The sequence below is a fragment of the Psittacula echo genome (assembly GCF_963264785.1).
Source record: "Psittacula echo genome assembly, chromosome: 7".
In the NCBI taxonomy this organism is placed as follows: Eukaryota; Metazoa; Chordata; class Aves; order Psittaciformes; family Psittacidae; genus Psittacula; species Psittacula echo.
In genome coordinates, this window is record NC_137740.1 from 43491497 (window position 1) to 43513327 (window position 21831).

The 21831-nt window shown below is 39.0% G+C and overlaps 1 protein-coding gene across 3 annotated transcripts; it reads right to left on the reverse strand.

The window, feature by feature from the left end:
* Positions 1-273: 273 nt before the first annotated feature.
* On the reverse strand, positions 274-20461 carry DIPK2A (divergent protein kinase domain 2A). Of its 3 annotated transcripts, none has more exons than XM_080622311.1 (3): positions 19695-20461; positions 5834-6137; positions 274-3138 (listed from the first exon to the last, which is right to left on the reverse strand). In XM_080622311.1, the coding sequence occupies exons 1-3, from the start codon at positions 20346-20348 to the stop codon at positions 2807-2809; spliced, it is 1290 nt and encodes a 429-aa protein (XP_080478437.1). In that variant the 5' UTR covers positions 20349-20461; the 3' UTR covers positions 274-2806. The 3 variants fall into 3 exon arrangements, with proteins under 3 accessions (XP_080478437.1, XP_080478439.1, XP_080478438.1); XM_080622313.1 differs by lacking the exon at positions 19695-20461 and adding an exon at positions 17274-19686; XM_080622312.1 differs by lacking the exon at positions 19695-20461 and adding an exon at positions 9741-10029.
* Positions 20462-21831: the final 1370 nt, after the last annotated feature.

A 21831-nucleotide genomic window follows, 5' to 3' on the forward strand; every position in this document is an offset into this window, starting at 1 on the left:
TAATAGAAAGACATGACTTGATCAAGTCATTTTCAAGAAAATGAGTTCCACTTATGATAATATCCAAAACAAAAATACTCCTGACAGATAATCCACACTTTGGATCAGTCTACTAGAAAGGAGGAGGAGGAAAGAAAGTTCCTATCTGTCACTTTTGATGATAGGCGCATTCTGGAACACTACAAAACCTAGTTCTATGTATATTTTAATGCACCCTTAAGTAAGTCAACCTTAAAAGACTTACTAATCTGAAAATGAATAGCTGAGATGAAGTTCTTAAAGTATTCTTTATTAATATCATTAGAAGTTGCAGAAACAACTTTCTTGTAGTATAAAGGCACAGGGAGACAGTTTTGATAAAATATTCCAATCAAACAGTAACTTACAGTACAAAAGGACAATTGTAATGCACATACAAACCCCAAACATCTCATTCAAAAATATTTCACTGTGTTCATCAATAATGGGCAATGACTAAAAATATAAATTGTTATTATACAATAAATATCTGACAGGTACAAATGGAACAAGATTTATTGCTCTCCACAATGTTTTCCCTGTAGTGTTTTTTGTTTGTTTTTTAAAATTCCAAATTCCTTTTACAATCAACTTCAGTAACTTACTTCTGAGGCAACTAAACCCCAAACCAAATCTGACAGGACATTCTGACAGCTACAGAACTGCCTTAAAGTTGTAAAAGAAACAAACACTGTCAGTTCTGAATAGTATTTAACAATCATACTCCACTCGCTCATTGGGAAATGTGGTAGATGTTTATAAATCAACTTTAGTGATAAGGCTTTTATGGCAGAGTAGGATTACCTAGTCTTAGGGTTAGTGTATTTTCTTAAAATAAGTGGATTTTATGTTGAAAAATAACATGAACCTTCTCCGACAGCTTGTGCCAGAAGAAGCACGCAAAACCATATTCAAGTGAGGGGACGGGAGAAATGAAAATTAAAAGCTGCATTGGCCATTCTAACTTCAGAAAACGAAACAAGGGATTGGGAGCAAATTAAGTCTACATAGGCAAAGATTACTTAAAGTGAGAATTTTGAATTCTAAAATATCCTTAAGATAATCAACTAAGAAATCAAAATGCACTCTGTATCTTTACACAGCTCTACTTTTTGAGCTTTGAAGAAGAAGGGCCAGACAGCGAGTTTGCCATTTTCCTCACCTTGCACTTTGCAGTAATCTGGTAAAGCAACAGTTTCCGTCAGTCTTTTGATGCAGTGTGAGAGGCATATTAGCTTTGCTCTAGAAAGTAGCACATACTACCTTGCTCAGATTCTTTTTAGCTTGTACAAAATAATTGTTTTATACACGCATTTAAGATATACTACTTTCCTTCATTACTGTTACAAGAAGTAATATGCATACATTTCTTATGAGTATCTTTTTATGAATAAGACTTCAGGAAAAAGAAGCATTATAGTAGTTGTTAAAAAAAGAAAAAAAAAAACAAAAAAACCCCAAACAAGCTTTGAAGTGAGTTCTTGCAGCAGTAACTCAGGTTTTATCAAAACTGTAATTTTATGAGAACAACTCTGTATTTACACAAACCTCAACAAGTCAGTTTTGACTGCACTAGGAATAGTCAAACTGAGTTCAAGAAAAGGTGTCTAGAGTAAATACAGCTTAATCAATTTAGCCAGTAAACCAAAAGATGAATATTCAGTAAACTCCATTACACTTGAATTCAACAGAACTGGGAATAATGCAAAACCAACTTCTAACTTTCTAGACATTATTATTCAAATTAAGGTTTTTTTCCAGTGTAAGCACATAGTTTCAGAAGTTCTTCAAAGAATAACCAAGGATCACTGAAATTTGAATCTTCAGAATTATTAGCTTCACTACGGTATAGCATTTCTTTTACTGTTTAGAAACTAATAAACAAAACCATTTTCTTTGGTTTATGCGTAACTACACTGGCCTAGTTAATTCTTACTTTTAAATTAATACAGATCTTTTCATTGTAGGCTCTCTCCAATTCTCAAATTCTCTCTGTTAAAAGTAAGAGTTTGCTCATCCCATGATTTCCTGCTAAACAGTGGTGTATATACTGGCATGAAGGGTAAATGTTTTGTACAATAATTACATTAAGTGATATTTCCAATGGCTGGACTACAAAAGACATCAAATGAATGTTAGTTCAAATGACATTCGAGTTTATGTAAATCTTAAAAAAAAAAAAAATACACAATGTCTAAGTGTAGTAAAATACAGTGTAAACCCCCCTAAAATTAGACAGTAAACATAGGAATCCTGCACTCACAGTAAGAATGTACTGCACAGCATTAACATGAAAGCCTGTTAAATTTGAAAGAATGCAGACAGCTAGATTTACCTGGATGTAAATGCCACTTCAAGGTGTTTAAACAAACACAAAAATGAGACAATGATGTGAGGAAAAAGGCCTTTAAAACAGGCCATGAGTCTAACTTGACTTTCCAAGTAAAAACATCAGCTTCACAAAACTGTGACACTAATGCAGTTTTATGTAAAGTACCCTTTGACACACAAGCTGTCAATTAAGCTATCACAGTCTTTAATGACCTACTCCCTTTTAAATAGTTAGGGAGGGGAGTCAATAGTAGCTCAAGTTTTAATTCACTAAGTACCTTGTCTGTTTGCAAAGGAACATTACAACACCATAAACTTATTATTTTATGGTATTTATAAAACTGATAAACTAGGGGGGTTCTATGTTCTCTTTTTAATACATAAGTTCAAAACTTCACTTTCTATGTGTCTTTGCAATAGTGTTTTAGCCAGTGTTGCAAAAAAATTTCATTGTAGACTACCTCACATTGTTACTCAATTGTGCAAGGTACTCCCGCAGTTCTTTTGCAGCTTGGAATCTACCATATCTCTTCTTTGGGTTGGCACACTCATCCAGCAAGGCCTCAAGTCGGCCATCTTTGGCAATTTCAGCTGGCGGGTCATGAAGTAGTCCTCCAGAAGTGCCACGCCACGTGGCATGTCTTGATAAAAGGTTCTGACAAACAGCATAATAATTGTGATCCACAGTGACACGAGCACAAAGAATCTCTTTTGAGAAGGACAGACAAGCTTCTTTGTCACAGTCATCAAATTTGCTTTCATACCATACATCCCAGTTTTCAGGTTTATCTGTGAAGTATAAGAAGACAGTAAAAATAAAAATGTGAGAGAGCAGAGAAAAGAGCACGTGTGTGTTTGAATACAATCAGAAACTCAATACACAGCAAACTGGTTGTATTTAGATTATAAACCAACTTCGTTTACATGAACTCTTAAATGTTCTAGTCTAAGATTTCATCTGACAGTTTGATATACTCTTCTGCTGAAACAGCCCTGGAAATACAAAAATAAGGGAAAGAAAAAAAAAGACAGTAAAACAAATAGCAAAGAGAGGGAAGCAGAAAAAACAGCACACTGAACACATGAAATCTACATTCACAAACATACCCCAGAGGAAAAAAATGTAGCAGGAACAAGTACAAGAGAATGATCCACAGCTGAAGTCAAGAGAAAAACAAACAAGCAACATGATTTATTTTAGCAACACAGGTCTGGTTTCTCCAGTTGCCCTGGGAACTAACACTCACAACTGGTCTATCAAAGAACAAAACCAGCCATTGCAAAGTAATTACCATAAACTTCTAAAACATGATCTTCCAATCTCTTACTTTAGACATGCCTGTAACTATGAAGTGCATATAAAACAGCAGATGCATTAAATATAATTTTTGACCAAAAAAAAAAAAAAATCAACAAAACAAATGGCACTTATGCACATATTAAACCCTACCTTATATATACAAAGTTATCAAAATTTGAAGATGTAACTAGTGTCCTTATCACGAAGCATTCTTTAACTTAAACCCTGATTTACAGAATATATCTTCTACAATATTAACAACAATAAGATAATAAGGTTACTAAGTGTTTGATTTGAGTTCTTAATACTTTTTGTTAGAAAACTTTCATCTTAAGTTTCTAGATTACTGACAGCTTTGAGAAGAGGTCCTTATCATGGAGTCTCATCATTTTGCAGATCTCTTTTAGCACTGTGATGTACAAATTAAAATTTGTTTGGAAGTCTCTGAGCTGCTATTAGTCTAGTTATTTATGGTGCACTGCAAGCTAGTCTAGAAAAAAAATACCTACTGAAGAATGACTGCTAAAACTATAAAAACAGGATGTAAAATCTGTACAATGAACAGCAAACTCAAAATGGAAAAAAACCCAGCAACAAGGAGAACGGGAAAAAAAGATCTTCAGCAAACTCATATATGATATCCACACAGTACAACTAGATATTACTGTACAGTGCAGTTGGATAAATGTACCCAATCAAATATCTAAACAGGCATATGAATCACTTTAAACTGAGATTGTTTAATGAAACTTTCTAAAATATTAATTAAATCAGTACTAAATGTCAACTTTATATAAAGACAGAACTTTCTTGTGTCCTCATTTGCTTCCAGTGTTCTTGATTGTTAGATTACAAATCAGGCAGCAAAATTAATTTGAGAACTGCAGACAACAGATTAAGCATGACACTTTCAGCATTTTGCTTCTGCCAGATGAGTATACATCAACTTTTTCAGAGTTCATTTGGCCACCTTTGTGACTGAGCAATTCAGACATGCTCCAGAAGTCAAACTCTTCAGTAATATTATTTTAAAGGGTAGAGAAAGAAAAAAAAAAAAAAAAAAAAAAAAGGTTTATTTGTGTGGCCCATTAAGTGCTGAAGTAAAGTAAATGTACTGGATATTCAGTATATGAAAAGGTTTTCTTGGTAGGCCCAGACAATTTTAATCCAAGCTCCTTGAGAGCATACATTAAATCTAATATATAAAAAAAAAAAAAAAAGAAAAAAAACCCAACCAAAAAAAAAACCACCAAAACAACAGAAACAAACCAACAAACAAAAAAAAACCCATACAACACACTCCTTCACAGAGACATGTGTGGATAGAAAATACAGTCTTAAAAGTTATTTCAGCAGCACAGCAGATGAAGTCTATTTGCAAAGCTTTAAAAAAAAAAAATCCATTTATCCAAAGCAAACTGGAAACACTTGACCTATTGCTGTGAATTTCTGCAGAACCTGGGGCTTCATGTTCAGTGTCTCTAGCCCTTAGGTCTGCAAAGTTTTCCTTATAAAGGAATACGAACCTATGTAATGCCACTTTGTCAAACATCTCTCCTGCTGCCACTGCTTTGAGCTTTTACAGTTGACAGAAAGATGAATGAATTTTCACTACTCCCACCTGGAAACGGCACTAAAATTACCTAGTCCTTCAGTTCCATTATTACAGAGCACCAATCTGAACAACTGAACCAGAGACAGGCTATGTAACTAAGGCAAAGCGAGCAGTAAAACCGTCTCATCATTCACAGAAAACAGAATACCAAGACTTTTGTCCTTACAGACATCTGGAAAAGACAAAAGGAAACTCTTTCAGGGACGGCAGATAAGACAGTCAGCCAGCCAGCCCCTGTGTCTCTCTGTTGACCCATCTGTACAAACCCATCCAAAGTCCAAACTCTCTCCTCCCACTCCCACTTCTCCACTTAAAACTGCATTGCAGAGGTTAAAAGTGTATGGAAATCAAGTTCAGGTAAACTCAACACTTTGTAAAATTGACAAATTGGTCAAGTTAATTAGTGGTCTAATTGCAGAAGAAAGGTAATTAGTTTGTTAATTAGTAGTCTTGTTGTAAAGCCAACCAAACTTGTATTTAGAAGCAACACACTCTAAATATTGTGCTTACAGAAAAAGAACAGAGAAGAGATATGGAGAGAGGGGAAGGGAGAAAAAGACAACACTTACTCTGTCTGATTAACCTTTTGTCTGCTACCAGAACATTTTCTGCATCTACAATGATAACTTTCCCATCTCTTGGTCCAACTGCAAAGTTGTCAAAGCTGACATCAAGGAGGTAGAGCGCAAATTCAAAGTCATTATTTGTTAGCTGCTCAGCTATTTCCATTAATTGCCAGGCCAGATCCACTCGTTTCTCCCATGGTGCATTAAAGTAACTCCACAGTTCTTCTCCAACGTAATTGACAGCCACCATTCTTCCGCATGCTCCTAAGTACTTTGCGAACGGCCAACCCTCATCAGATGGAAAACTCTGTATATAAAAAGATTTTTTAAAATTTTCATTAATACAAAACAGCTTAGATTTAAAAGGGTGATCAATAATATTTAGAAAAGACACCTGTAAATTTCCATCAACATTACAACTCCATATACGTTTAAGTTTTGAAGGGAAAGAAAAACCAACACAAAAATATGTTTATGTTAGCAATAGGCCCTGCTGGACTACGAAAAGGGAAGAGCTGGATGACTTGAAATAATATACAACCCATATATAGCTTTCCATATACTACATACTTTTTCCTTTTTTTTTTTCACACATACACATGCACAATTCCATCGAGTATCTTTGTCTATTAGTTTTAAACACATCTGTTGTATTAATGTAAGTATACTTCCCACTAAGATAATTTTGCATCTGATATTTGTAGTTAAAACCAATTCTTTCAAAAACCTAAAGGAAAAACTTTAAAAAGTGACACCTTCTCACCAACACACCCCCCCTTCCCATTTTTTCCCAGTTGATCAGATTCCATTCTGACTACACACCTTATGATGTTGGGAAATGCTGTTCATTGTTATCTAGCTATTCCCATCAGGAAGATGAGCTTTCTCATTTGCAGAATGAAAAATATCCACTTTCACATTTAAGTGGCTTTTGTTGAACAGGCATGACTTAACAGTCATTAGAACACTTTTTGTTTGATATAATTAAAGCATTTAATAAAAAGTTATGAGGCCTTAATTGAGCCCATATTGAAAATGAAGGCTGAGTACCAGGTTAACTTATACCTAGCTTCCAGCAGTCCTTGGTTAGACCACTTAAGAACATTCCAATTTGGTCATCTACATTTTTTAAATTATTTAATATTTTAAATATAATTTTGAGACAGAAAAAATACCCATTTATGTGTTAATACTATTTGATAATTGGATTCTACTGGAAACTGAGCATCCTTTCCAGACTATTTTGCCTTAGGATATCCTCTATGGAATTTTCAAGGACTCTTCAAAGCTTCTACATAGCAAATCCTGTCTATATAGTACATGTGAAGAAATTTAACTCATAATTGATATACATGGTTGACATGGTTTGCCATCTTTGTAGCAAACACCATTAAGCCAGCCTCTAACATGGTATGTGTAGAAGACAATTTTAGAGGAAATAACCATGTTTATCATTGCAAAGAAGAAATTTTCAACATTTCTCAGTCAGTCAAAAGGACATCAGACCCATTAAATATAACAGAAGAGGTTCAAAATTTTTGGGGTGCCTGCGTGTCCAGACTTCTACTCTATTCTGATCACCTGATCAACCTGCATAGATGAATCTCGTCATGAAAAATCCAGAGGATGACACAGAACTAATTTGATAGTTCTGAGACCAGTACAATGCTTTCAAGCTGTGATACCATGTAACTGAGCAGAACTAAATCTCTCTCACTAACCATATTTACAAGGCAATAAAGATATTTTTATCTATAGGCTTCAGGGCAATTTATGAAGGTGGTAAGTATGGGCAAATATCCACTAGTTCAAGACAAGTCAAGTGATACATTCAACCGTTAAGAAGTTGGCAGGGGTTTTTTGCTTGTTGTGTAGTTAGCACAATAGTCTTCCAACGAATGAAGTGTGTGCTAATTCAGTGTTCCTTACTTATTCTACAAATAGACCAATATAGAGAAAAATCATGCCTGTAGCATCAATAAACACCACTGTCCTGGGTTCAGCAGTAGCAGTCATTTTTCTCCTCCTTGGTAGCTAGTGCAGTGCAGTGTTTTTGACTTTCAGCCTGGGAGCAGCGCTGATAACACTGATGTTTTTAGTTGTTGCTCAGTCATGTTTACTCTGACCAAGGACTTTCTGAGTCTCATGCTCTGCCAGGGAGGAGGGGAAGCCGGGAGGAAGCAGAGATAGGACACCTGACCCAAAGTAGCCAAAGAGGTATTCCATATCACAGCACGTCATGTCCACTATATAAACTGGGGGTAGTTACCTGGAAGGGCTAGATCACTGCTCAGGTCGGGCTGGGTATCGGTCAGCGGGTGATGAGTGGTTGTATTCTCTCCCATTGTTATTTGCCTTATCATTATTATTATTGGTGGCAGCAGTAGTGGTTTTCTGTTATATCTTAGTTACTGGACTGTTCTTATCTCCTGTCTCCGTGGGAGTTACATTCTTTCGATTCTCCACCCCATCCCTCTGGGAGTGGGGGGAGGAAGGGAGGGGAGTGAGCAAGCAGCTGCATGGTTCTGGGTTGCCGGCTGGGGTTAAACCATGACAACCACCAAAATGAGATTTCACACACATTTATCATTACTATATTCAGTTCTGGATCTAAACAAACAAATACACAAGTGGCTGCTGTTCATCAAATGAGTTATTTACAAAGGAACATGTTATTTCACTCAAAATGAAGCAAGCATGAGCTGGTGCTGAGGTATAACCTCCTGAGAACTACTCCAATGAGTAGGATCCAGTGGTTTATGAGAAAATTCAAAATACTGCCTACCAGTATCTATCACGAAAAAGCCATACATCCTAGTATTGGGGAAGTCAAAATGTGTCCTGTACCCATGTATATCTCCTTTATCCATACCTTATAAACCCAAATTTGTATCTTAAATTGGAGAAAATTTACCTGATTACATTTTCTTATAAATACAGGTTTAACCAATTCCACCAACTGTGCATAACATTCTTGTATTACTGCATTTTATCAGCATTTAATGCAATATAGTCAATTCAATTGCTACAGCAACAATGCCTAAATATTTTTATATAAGTATGGCTCTGGACCACCCCACTCCTTTTCTTTTTCAGTCCTCTCCTTTCTTATATTCCAGTCCTGCCCTGCTTATTCTCTTGCTTCCCTTCCCAAACAAAAATTCAACCACAAACAGTTGAACCTGGCAAATGCCATGCTAAAATTGGAAGCAAAGGTGTCCATCCCTCCCAACCCATCCAGCACACTCATTTCAATCCCCTCCATGTGATTAGGAATGCAGCGCAGCTGGTACTTGCTGGGCCAGTGTTCGGTTCAATCAGTGGCCTGATCCAGCTCATCACATCACCAAGTCATGCAAGCATTGACAAAAGAAAATGACAAGGCCTGAATAGCCAGGTGCAGAAGAAAGGACCCCTCCTCTCCAGCAGCACCGGGGATTTATGTAATGGATTAAACTGATTTTGAAAGTACAGCATTAGTCACAATGGTACACTGATCATCAAAACACATCTATTATCTTCCTACATTCAGTACGCTGAATTTCACTGCACATAAGAAATCCTAAGAGCAGTTTAGTTTATTAAGAAGTGAACATCCCCAAAACTACTAGTAAAATATCTGCATGCCCTACTGTAACACAGATATTTATAACTCTGTGGCAATAAAAAGATCTTCTGACAACAGGAGTGCAGGGAATCCTGCCAACATCTGCACATGTACAAACATCTCTGTTCTGGCTCCCTTCCAACTGGCACATAACAGCCACATCTACACTTCATTACCCAAGTCGGTAGCCAAAGAAGGGGGAAAAAATATGTACAAGTTCCTCCCTGAGCAGTTTTATACTCACTCAGTGACTTTGACAAGAATATTAATTGATCTGTTGTCTTTGCAAGCAGAGATTTGTACCTTTCTGTACTCTTCTTTTTCAAAAACATCATTCTAGATGAAATTGCAGCTAACAACATGAGGATTTTTAATTTTTCTTCATGTATTAGACTTTGAAAGCAAGACATGATACAAATTTGTACGGTCATTGAACTTGTTTTCCACAAACAAGTAGCAACTGTAAGAAAAGGCTTAGTGGATAGCTGCGAAAAATCTCAGATTTCTTTGTCGTAATGCATTACATTACTTTAGATTTTAATTCTCAAATTACTATTAGTATATCTAATGAGATAATTCTGTACTTGAATATGCTATTTCAAGACTTTAAAATCTGCATTTGACAAGATGAAAATTAAGCTTTTCTTCAAAACCAGAACCAGCTATCTGACAAAAGAATCTGCAATCCTGATACACCCACTCACATTTTATCTGCGAATATACACACAAATGCCAGAGAAACCACAGATAATCAAGCCTTTAAACATGTTTTAAAATACAGTAATGCATATGAAAAAACTACAAAGAGGTAGCTTAGTAAGTTTTTTCTCATTACAGTTGTTATCATAGAATGGGTTCGGTTGGAAGGAACCTTAAAGATGATCTAGTTGCACCCAGCTGCCATGGCAGCGACACCTTCCAGTAGACCAGGTTGCTCAAAGCTTCACCCATTGTGGCCTTGGTTACCCTTCTTGAAATACATACAAGTTTCTAACAGAAAGAATAAAAACAGTTAATGTAACAAAAACCTCTGGTACCTCCACTCCCAGTGACACATACATCAAAAAACTCTTTCTTTTGCCCTAATTAGCAAAGTTATAAAATATCTCAGCAAGGCTTAAAAACCTAAGCAAACCCTGTGAAAAGGACAAAAACCAGTTTGTTCCTGAAAGAATAACAGTACGTTTATGTCTTAAAAAACAAAACAATAAAAACACTGTAGTTTCAAAATAAATATTGAGAATTAATAGGATGAATTTATTTCACAGAAGCATAAAACACACTATCAGTGCATTTGCTGTCCTGCCTTCCATCTGTTTAAACATGAGAAGATACACAAATCTGCCATTGGTTTCAAATGTTCAGAGCTGTGAATTAGATCACACAGTGAAAACTCACCTGCTTGAAGCTGATAAGGCCTATTGTAGTCTGCAATAACACAAATCCCCTTTGAATTAAATACTTAAAATAATATTGGCTTATCATGATCAAGCATATAATTTATCCTAATAATCAAGTCCAAAAAAAGCCAAACCAGTTTACAATTGACAATTTTAAGCTACTGTTCCAATGTATCATTAAAAACAATGTGCTTTGCATTTTCAAAACTACTCTAGATGATGCTATATGTCACTACCAATTTTTGTATAAAGTGAGTTCCATCTAAAGACAACAAAACAACAAAGAGCTACCCCTTAAATATGATAAAATTAAAAGACATATGTAAAACAGTAGAGGCTTCTCTTCCTACTCCTTATGAATCTGAATACCTTCATGGCAAAATTAGACTCTTTTTGACACCTTCTTCACTTAAATCATCCTACTAAGCTGTATTTGTCCAGACACAAACTGGCATGGCAAGTAGAATTTAAATAATATCCTCTTCCTCAAATGGAAAAAAATTAGTTCTCTCTCACAGAGTACTGTTGATTCCGCAGTGTAAACAGAACTAACACTTGTATTAGTCACCAAGGCAAGTAAATAAAGCTCTAGAACCACAAAAAGCTAGAAAGCAGATTTTACAAGGCAAGTTTTCAGCTCAAAGAAAGTTAAAGAGCACCGCCTAAATCCAGCTGCCTTCTTATGTCAGGAAATGATCTGTATTCTAGAAGACATATATTCAAACATATTTGTGAATGCTAGTGAGAATAACAAAAACAATTTATTCTCAACTATATCTCAAATCATTTGACATCCCACAGAAGTTAAGCAAATACGTATATATATAGCCTGCACACCCAGTGGATTTCATTGAACATTACAAATACTAGTGTTCCCACTGAAACTACGTTGCTTTCATTTACTTGGCTTTTGTTCAGTTTTATTACATTTCAATCAGTTACTACATACAATTCATGCCAACAAGTGGAACATACCACATTGTAGGACAAAAATACAGAGACCACTCTAAATATGCAGAATAAGAAGTTGCTCAATTATTAAGTTGAACACTTAAACTGTAAAAGTTGTATTTTACAATGTTAGCAGAGGTAAATCATTTCTCCAAACAAACTAGTGAATAATAATTAAACACTAGAACTATAGTAAAATCTAATGTTGTATTAGTTTTTACCTGTTCATTTTAGTCTGTAGTTCATATTAGTCTGTAGTTCATATTCAGGTTAAATCTGCAGTATCTGTTAGGAGCCTGGGATATTTCACTATAAAGAACTGGCAGAGATGGCCTACTCTTATCTCAGAAAGTTAATTTGCTAAGTTAAAGAAACTAAAACAAAGCCTCAATTACTTAATTCAGGGAAGTAAAACAAAGCTCCCCCTCTACACCAGACATACCAGAAGAAAATGGACAACACTGGTATTTCAAAGTTTGGAATGGGGGATAACACATTTTTTCTGCATTACTGAAAACTGTAAAGAGTTACAATTTATCAGGAGGATTTCTGTTTAAGTCTGTACAGTGATTTCTCAGGATCCTCCAAATTACGTCATTCATCATAATACATAACCCCGTAACTTCAAGCATTTCTAGACATTCCTTATACTTTACTGACATGTCTTCACTCTAGGAAAGTTCACCAGAAAGACGAATGAAAATAGTTTTGATCATGTGAAGAAGATTATTAAATATGGTAACATGACAAGTAAGAGCCAGTTCTGGCCTAATATGTACACTCATATGTCACTGCAAAAAAAATAACTCTTCAGTTTTCAGTATGATCAAATCAGTGGAATATATTTTGTAATACAATGTTACTCAATTTTAATTCAACAAAAAAATATTCTTTCATTTCTTTTTAAAAACATGCACAATGGAAATTCAGGGACAGACAACAAATTCACCCCCTTTCTCCACAATACTTGGAACCATTTAAAACAGGATTCAAGAAAGACTGAAGCCTCACTTTAACAACCAAAATTCAAATCCATTGCTTTGTGAATTATCTTTTCTACAGGTGTCTACTGATTTCTGAAAAAAAAAAAAAAAAATTAAGAAAAGTTAAGACCTGAAAAGAAAAAAATCCATTTACCCATAAAGTAGCATTTGTAGAGACATTCCTTAAGCATAGCTTGCTTACTGCAAAAAGAAAAAAATAGTTTTCAAACAAAAAAATAGTTCAACTGCATGCAAGCAATTTGGGGAGGCAGGAAATCCCAATTTATAATCATCTGGAGCAGAATACAGTGAATCTTTAAAGTGAAATCATATACAAAATTACAGATAATCAAAAAGCCTCAAAGCAGCTGGAGATAACACGACTAGCAACAACTGATCTCAAACTAGGTTTTAACTTCTTCATAAAGATCAGAGGAAAGTATTGAACACATTACAATACTACACATTAAATACTACTCAGTATGTCAAAATGACAGTATTTATATGAGCCAGGACTTAAATAATTCAAGTCCACTAGATGACATACCACGTAGTACAGATAACTGTCTTAAATCCAGTACTTGTTTTTTAGCATAGGATTTGCGTATCAGAAACACCAAATTGAATAATGAAGAAAATTTAAAAGGCACCAAGTATTAAAACTGGATGCATCCTACCAATGTATTTAGAATAGAAGTACAGAAAATAGCCTATGACTAGAACATTGTGTATGATAAAAAAAAAAAAAGAAAAGAGAAATCCTAGGCAAAAAAATTTGCCATTTACTTCATACTGAGTTATGTGTGGATCAGCAAAGTAATTCTGTAAAACATTTAGCTAAATTGCTACTTTGAGTGAATTCAGTGCAAGGAATTGTTTCAAAGAGATCACAGTTTATGTTTTAATATATGTTTACCAGATGTCAATTATTGCTCTTCCCATAACAAAACCAAACAGAAAGCCCAATGATGACATGAAGAGAAACCAGAAGAATTTTCAGTTATGTGGCAACAGACTGTTCATGCAGAGTAATTATACTAGGAATAGAGATACAGCTGTTGGGTTTGTTTTGGTTTGTTGGTTTGGTTTTTTTTTCCCCACGATGATCAGAAGTTGTGAGAAAAATAAAGTCATTAAACTTAACTACTTAGAAAGCTAAACACGTATCTGAAGAAAGAGCAACGATTCACACAATCTATTTGAAAAAATGCAGAAATACTGCTACTTTTCATATAGGTATTAGAATTTTTCTTAAGAGTCAGAAAAACAAAAAGTCTTTAAGACTTGTAATTTGCATACAAGATACAAACATTCACCATCATTTTTGAAGAAGCTCCGTTTTAAACACGTTAAAAGCTACATCTTGAGACTAAGCTGCTTTAATGCACTCTGAATAAAATTGATAGACACCTTCTGTAGTTTGAAAAAAAACCCAACATACACATTACTTGCAAGCATTGTAATTACTTTTATTTTAATAATAAAGTTTGCATGCAAACTTCAGTTTTGCTTTGTGTGCTGGTTTTAGCTGGGATAAAGTTAATTTTCTTCACATTAGCTGGTACGGGGCTGTGTTTTAGATTTATGCTTGAAACAGTGTTAGTAGTTCACAGATGTTTTTGTTACTGTTGACCACTGCTTACACATAGCCAAGGCCTCTTCGGCACATCCCATCACCAAACTGGGGGTGCATAAAGAGAAGACACAGCTGGGACAGCTGACCCAAACTGACCCAAGGGATGTTCCAAACCATATGGCATCATGCTCAGCAAATAAAAGCTGGGGGAAGAAGAAACTCTAAATCCATTTTTTAAGTGATGGCATTTGTCTTCCCAAGTAATCATTACATGTGGAGATCCTTCCCAAGTAATCATTACTCCTGAAGATGGTCTGCCAACAGGAAGTGGTGAATGAATTCCTTGTTTTGCTTTGCTTGCGTGCACAGCTTTTACTTTACCTATTAAACTGTCTTTTTATCTCAACCCACAAGTTTTCTCATTTTTATTCTTTGAATTCTCTCCCCCATCCCCAAGCAGCTGTGTGGTGCTTAGTCGCTGGCTGGGGTCAAAGTTCAATATTTGGATAACAAAGCAAATGCACTGTCATTTTAATAATGCATCTGGCAGCGCCGTACACCAATACAACAGCCAACACAAAGGCAAGACTGCATACTGCGACCAGCTCTAGATGCACTTCTGCCACAATTTATAGAACTTAGGTTTCAGTTTTTCTAGGAAAGACATAAACTGTCTTTTTAGCTAACCATTAGATCTTAGAAGGAATACAACCACTTTACCAAAAAACCCACACTTTTCTTACCTAGAAACAATTTCTTACTTCAGCCATCGTGAGTTATACTGTAGTTTCCCCAACCCTCAGAAGTAGGAACACTCCACTTTGGCCTGCTTTTGGTCTTTGCTTGTTTTGAATAGTTTTAGGATTTTTTGTGTTTAAGCAGAAAATTTAAAACTTTGCCACAGGCCTTCATGCGTTGGACAACACATGGTTGCATACCATGGCTCACAGCATGGCAGCTAGGGTGGCACAACAGCAGCTCAAAAACTGTTAAGAGCCACAGTGGCTCTAAATAGGAAATCTGGAGGCTGGTAAGAGATTAGTGCAGGAGCTCTATGGAAAATATGATGCATGTGTAGAGAAAGCTTAACCATTTCCCCAAATCTTTCTGTTGAACTGCCTTGTTTTGGGGAAAAAGAACTTGTCAGGAATTGGGGGGGAGGGAGAGGGTGAAATTTGTGTAAGAATCAAAGAATGAACAACTACCTTAGTCTCTACTGACATTAACAATATTTTTGTTTCCATAATGGCAAGTTTATGTTTCCATTCACCAGTGAAGATAAAAATTAATGATGTTACTTCATGAAGTTGAATATCATTCTTTATTTGAGTGTACATCATGGTTAAAAAAACTGAAAGCAGTTTTTCCACTACACTCATTTTTAAAAGACAAACTAGAAGGTGGATGGTTTATAAGAAGTCATAGGGTAAGGATAAATTTGCTTACATCCATGCTGGTTCTATGAATTCTACAAGAAGTGAATATTCACATTGCACTAAGTCTGTAATCCAATTTATTTTTAAAATTTTGCTATTTCTGCACAAGGCAACTTTGGACAACCTATATTTGCAAGTGTCTGATGCACATAGTCATCATATTCAACCAGGAATTAGATACGATGCACACATCCTACCTTCCAGGTGATTCCTATTTAAAACACTGTTTTACATTAAATGAGCTGAAGAGAATATCAGCAAGCTTTTTTGTGGCTTTTACCTGAATCAGCTGATCATGTTTATATAAAATATAAACATAATATAAATCTTTCTATAAAAATGTAGCAAATTTTCATTATAGATCAGAATTTATTCTACTAAAAAGTATTTTCTTTATTGCAGAAAAGGACTACTAGAAAAGGGAAGGAAAACCCCAGACCTATCAGAAGTTAAATCTTAAACATTTACATTTCCAGTTTAACAATTCTTTCCTCAACCCTCACATATAGGTTGTTTAATTCAAATGTGAATTCAGATAAAAAATGAGAAAACTTCATTACTAATTTTGTGAGACTCTACAAAAGTAAAAATAATATTTTAATAGCCAGAAAAAGATGTAAACTGTACAGAATAGTAAGTCAGCTGTTCTTTCATTTGCTCCATGAAGTAAAATGGCAAAAGCAGCTGAATACTGAGTGCATGTATGCAACTGTTTAACAAATGTGGATAAAGAAGGTTAACAAGAAAGCTATAAAAAAAATACAAATATTGAGTTAGGATTACAGTAAGTAATCTATACAAAACTGTGCTGGTTTACTACTGTTCAGAAACTTGTAACAAAAGTATTATCATGCTACGGGTTAAAGCACCACCTGAAAACTTCCTGCACCAAATGCTGCAAGTCAATTGTGACAATATGCAGTTTGTAAACAACACCACTTTAAGAATAATCCATACTCCAAATAGATTTCCAGCTAAAATTCCAATCTAATAAAAATTCTTGTGATCCACAAATCACAATCTCTAGTAGATGATTGCAGTGAATTTTCTATTAAAAATCAAAGATCAAGCTTTAAATTCAGTGCCTATTTACATTTCACTGCTCCTATAATTTAATTAAACAACACAGAACTTTATGTACAGAACACTGAAGAGTTTAGAAGTTATCTCCACTTCTAAACCAAAACTGTTATTCATGACACTGATTTAAACAGTCATAGTAGTGTTTCATGAAAGGCTCGAGGCAAAAACTACCAATACTTCGCTTTGTGCCTTCCAGTGACAACCAGACAGCATCAGTTAAATGTGTTGAAATTCTACTTATTTTTTTATTTAAAAATAAAATATCATTCTTTACATGATGTCATGCAGGGTTCCTTTCCTGGAAGCAGCTGATTTTTAGAACAAGCTTACAAGTCTCACTCCCATGCCAGTATCTGCCCTCATCAATACTGCAGAAGCTATACCATAAGACATTTTATATATCTTACCTATAAATACAAGCAAACTTCTCAGCAGTCAATTATCAATTCCGGAAAATAACTTCACCTCCTGTAAAGAATGCCTTGCATCTTGCTGTTGCAATAGCTGCACAACACAAAATTATCCATTCCTTATGTGTTTCTCAACTACAGCTTCAGAATAGAGTGGTATGTAACACATTATGCAAAGGAGAAGAGTTCCTTCAGATTCGTGTATTTAAGATACTTCATTTTCAACTGAGGGAAGGTATTCCAACCTACAGTACCCATTACCAAAGTTGATGAATACTTATCTGGAGAACACATTAAGAGTGTTTCAACACACAAACCAGACCTGAAGTAGCCCAAAAATATTTTCCAGGATATACTTATTCACAAAAATTTACAAAACTCTGCAAAACACTTTTCATCTGACAAGAAGTGACAGACAACTTTACCACACTCTGGAAAGTAAAGGTAAAGGCTGCCTCACTTCCCACCAGTTTGACCTGCTTTGCTCTCAGCAGCACCTTCTCTATGAAAAACAGCAAGCAAAGTGCTTGTTAAGTTCGTGTCCACAGATCTTCATCTCCTCAATGGATCTATTTGACAGCCTCAGGGCTCATCCACAGCTTACCAAGAAGCTGACAGGAATCAAGGCTCTTAAATTAACCCATGCTGGCCACTGCCTTTGATTCACCCTGCAGAAGTAAATGCTGCAATTGTGCCACAGAATAAATTAGCCCTACAGATTATGAAGAAACATACAGAGCTCTTTTTGGCCATCTAGAGCTATGCTCAGTATGTTGGAACCAGTGTTAAAACCAAAACTGTAAGCTGTATGAAATGCAGCCAAAAAAATCGATTCTCAAAGAACTTCCAAATACACTCAGCAAAGCAAAGCAGTTTTGATTTTCTTCCTTAAGTGGAGTTTCCTTCTTGACTCTGCTCAGGAGTAACTTCACAGCAAAATGGAAGACACACTGTGCCCTAAGTCCGCTCAGAAGCAAACTGTAAATTTACTTTGAAAGCCAACCTAAGAGCAGTACATGGAGAGACTGAAAGGCATTCTACTTAAAAACGTGTTTTTAATTAAGTGGAGTTCATAAATGCGTTTTCTAGAAATTAGTCAGTAGGTGAATTTGCTGTAGGGCAAAGCCTGCAGCACTGCTCTTTGAGCATTAGATATTTCTTGGCCTCTCACTAGAGAAACAGCAGATGTTTATAACAGTAATCATGCAACGATGCTTTCAAATGTATCTGCAAATACCATTTTTATCAAACATCAGACAAAGGCAAGGACAGTTCAGTAGTTAGTCAAAACAACTCTAAGTCCAAACTTACACATTAGAGGCATACTTGGAGTTCCCTCAGCAGTGTGAATAGACGAAATACAAAGCTCTCCACGTAAATAGCTATGAAACAGAAGCAACTGAGCGGTGCTATAGAATAAAAGAGTTTTCTACAAATTTTTCACCTACAAATTTATGCAACATTAAAGCACAAATTTCTGGCCTGTGAACATAACCAGTCCTCCCAATTAAAGAATATAAAATATGCAACTGCCAAAAAGGAATACTGTTCATGTATTTTTCACTCCATTTTCAAGCTATGAAACAGCTATTTCTAATTTTTACCAGCAGGAAAACATAAATTATATTTAGTTCCCGTAAGAACACGACATAGCATGAGTCAGTTTTTGACACGGAAAGTGCAACAACATTAACGTTTATACCCACTATCTACTAAACTAGACCCTAAGAAACTAATCACCGATTCCCATAGCTGCCTAGGAGTGTATGTATTACTGGAGGCGCCGTAGGATTAAAGCCAAACACTTAACTGTAAGCAAGAGATAAATTCACCAGAAAGCCTCTATCTGCCTTTCAGCATGCCACCCCGCCTTCCTTTCCTGCAGGATAGCTGCTTGCTTTCGCCGTTCGCTGCCAAGCAGACAAGTAAGCCCCCTGCCTAGATCAGAAAAGCAAGAAGGATGGAGAAGGAGTTAATGCCTTGGGGCATAGTAGCACCGTGGAGGAAGACAAATCGTGAAAATTATAACGAGGAAAGAAATAAAGACTACGAGACTTCGTGACATAAAGAAACGCCTCCTGCCCAGAGTGGGAATCAGAAACCCTCTCCTCAGCCTGCCAGCTGATACCTTTACATAAGTCACTGTTAGGGAAAAGAGGAGGGCCCCGGCGTTCCGCCGCTATTTGAGGTCAGCTTCCTGCGAGCCCTGCTCCGCTGCCCACAGGCACAGCTGTGTGCGCCCGGCGCGAGGCCAAAAGGCACCCCGGCCACAGCGAAGGGCCCAAGGAGGAGGCTCGGCGGGGACGGGGTTGCCAGCAAGGGGCGCGACCCGTCTGTGGCAGGCGGGGGCGGCTGCGCAGCACCAAGGAGAGCAGGCGGGCCCACCTGCGCGCTGCCGGTACCGTCGGACTCGCTTACCTGCAGGACCAGCGGCTCGGGGTTGAAGGCGAGGGTAATGAGGAGCTGCATGCGCTCCGAGTCCTTCAGGTTGCGCAGCAGGAAGCTGCCCGAGTCCTTGGTCTCGGCGTAGCGGCGGACCAGGCGGTCGAGCAGGCGCTGCGAGGGGCAGTGCACCAGGTCCGACCAGCCCTCCACGGCGTCGGGGGTGAGGAGCCGCACGTCGCCGTTGAGGCTGGCGAACTCGGTGGCGTGCAGGGCCTGGAGGAGGTCGCAGCGGCCCCTGCCGGTGGCGCGGCGGCAGATCTTGGTGTCGATGTCGGCGAGCTCCTGCGCGGAGCCCAGGCGCTTGAGGACGACGCGGCGGCTGCCCTCGCGGGGCTCCCCGTACCGCGCGAAGTAGACGTTCTTGACATTGAAGAAGTCGAAGAGGCGCAGACGGCCCCAGCTCTCCAGCCGCAGCTGCCCGTTGAGGAACTTGCGGCACCAGCTGGTGCCCCAGCAGGCCGGGCACTTATTGAGCTGCAGAAAGCGCCGCTCCGACAGCTCGTTGCGCTGCAGCGAGGCCAGCAGCGAGTGCGTGTTCAGCACCAGCGCCGCCGCCAGGCTGCCCAGCACCGCCAGCTTCACGTAGCGGTACAGCCGCCCCAACTTCAGCGACACCAGCCGCAGCATCGTCCCGGGCCGGCCCGGACGGGCCCCCCGCCCTATGCCGCACTCGCTCCCCTCCCCGGCCGCGCCGCAGCTCCGGCACCAATAAACTCTCCGCCTCGCCGCTCGCCCGATAAAAGGCAGCCAAGTTACTGAGGGGACGGCGGGGAGGGGGAGGGGAGGAGGCGCTAGCAGCCCGCCGGCCCGGCCGGCCCCGCCCCTGGGGGCGGGACTCCGCCGCCGCTCCCGCCGCCGCGGAGGTGTGCGCGAGCCGCCCGCCCCCGCCTCCGGAGGAGGGGTTCCCTCCTCCCGCCGCTGCCCCCGCCCACCCGGGGAGGGGTCTCGCGCGAGCGCCGGCGGCCGCAGCGGTTGGCTGCACGTGACGCGACGAGATCGCGTGCGGCCCACGCACCCCCCGCTTCGGAGCCGGAGGGAGGGGCCGCCACGCGCGCGAGGAGGGCGGGGCTCGGGGAGGTCCGTGCGCTATAACCGGGAATGGGCGGGGCCGGGGGTGGGGGTTAGTTGTCCTTCCCACCCCCTCACCCAGCCTCTCCCGCCAGATTCCGGAACCGCCCGGGCAGGGGGCGGCGGGGTCGCCATGGTCGGGAGCCGCCCTGGGGCCTAGGGTGGGGATGCTCGTGAGCTGCCAGCGGTGCCAAGCGACTAGCAGGGCCGACCTTGTTGCCGCCAGTGCGGTTCCCACCACCCGCGTGGCCCAGCACGCCCCTCGCGGCCCTTTCACGGCCCGTCCACCCTCAAGGGTGGCGCCCGCTGTCCCGCCGCTATGGCCCGGCGCGGCGGAGGCGGTGGCAGCGCGGGTCAGACCTGTCGCTAAGCGTCTGCTCAGTGGCGCGCATCGCGGTGCCGTGGCAGCCGCGTACCCAAGCGCGGAGGGACCCGGCCTTTCTTCCTCGGGAAAGGCACGGCCTGTGCGGTGCTGGGTTGGCTGATGCCCTGCCTTCCGTGCCCGGCTTACGATGCTTTCCATCAGGAAAGCAGCGCAGTACTGAAGTGCCTGCGGAACACCTCACACAACTCTGTGTAATTTACACCCAACTGATACACTGAATCCAAATGCATAAACCAGTTTGGTTCGCTGGGGCCATGGGAAAGGTTTTCTGGTTTCAAATTCCAGTGCTGGCAAGGGACAGTTCAGGTGTTCTATAATGCTTTGGTTTTATTGTGGGACTACACCGATTCTTTGACTTGTGTTCATCCCATCCCAGATACCGGGAGAAGAACCTATACGTTGCAGCCACCAAGCCAAATGAGTGAAGTATGTAGTGTGCTGTGCAGTCTGCTGTCACAATCTTTCCCTGTCAATGGTGTCAATGTTACTGGCAACAGATTAGGAACCATTCTGTAAAACAAACAGAACAGAGTGAAAGACATTAAGAAGAAAAAAGTGAAAGTCTTAATCTCTGTTTTTTTCAAGTCAGCATGTGCTCTCCTGAGTTAAAAACAACCTGCATATTACCTATTCAGTCTCAAATTTGCAGCAGGGAGA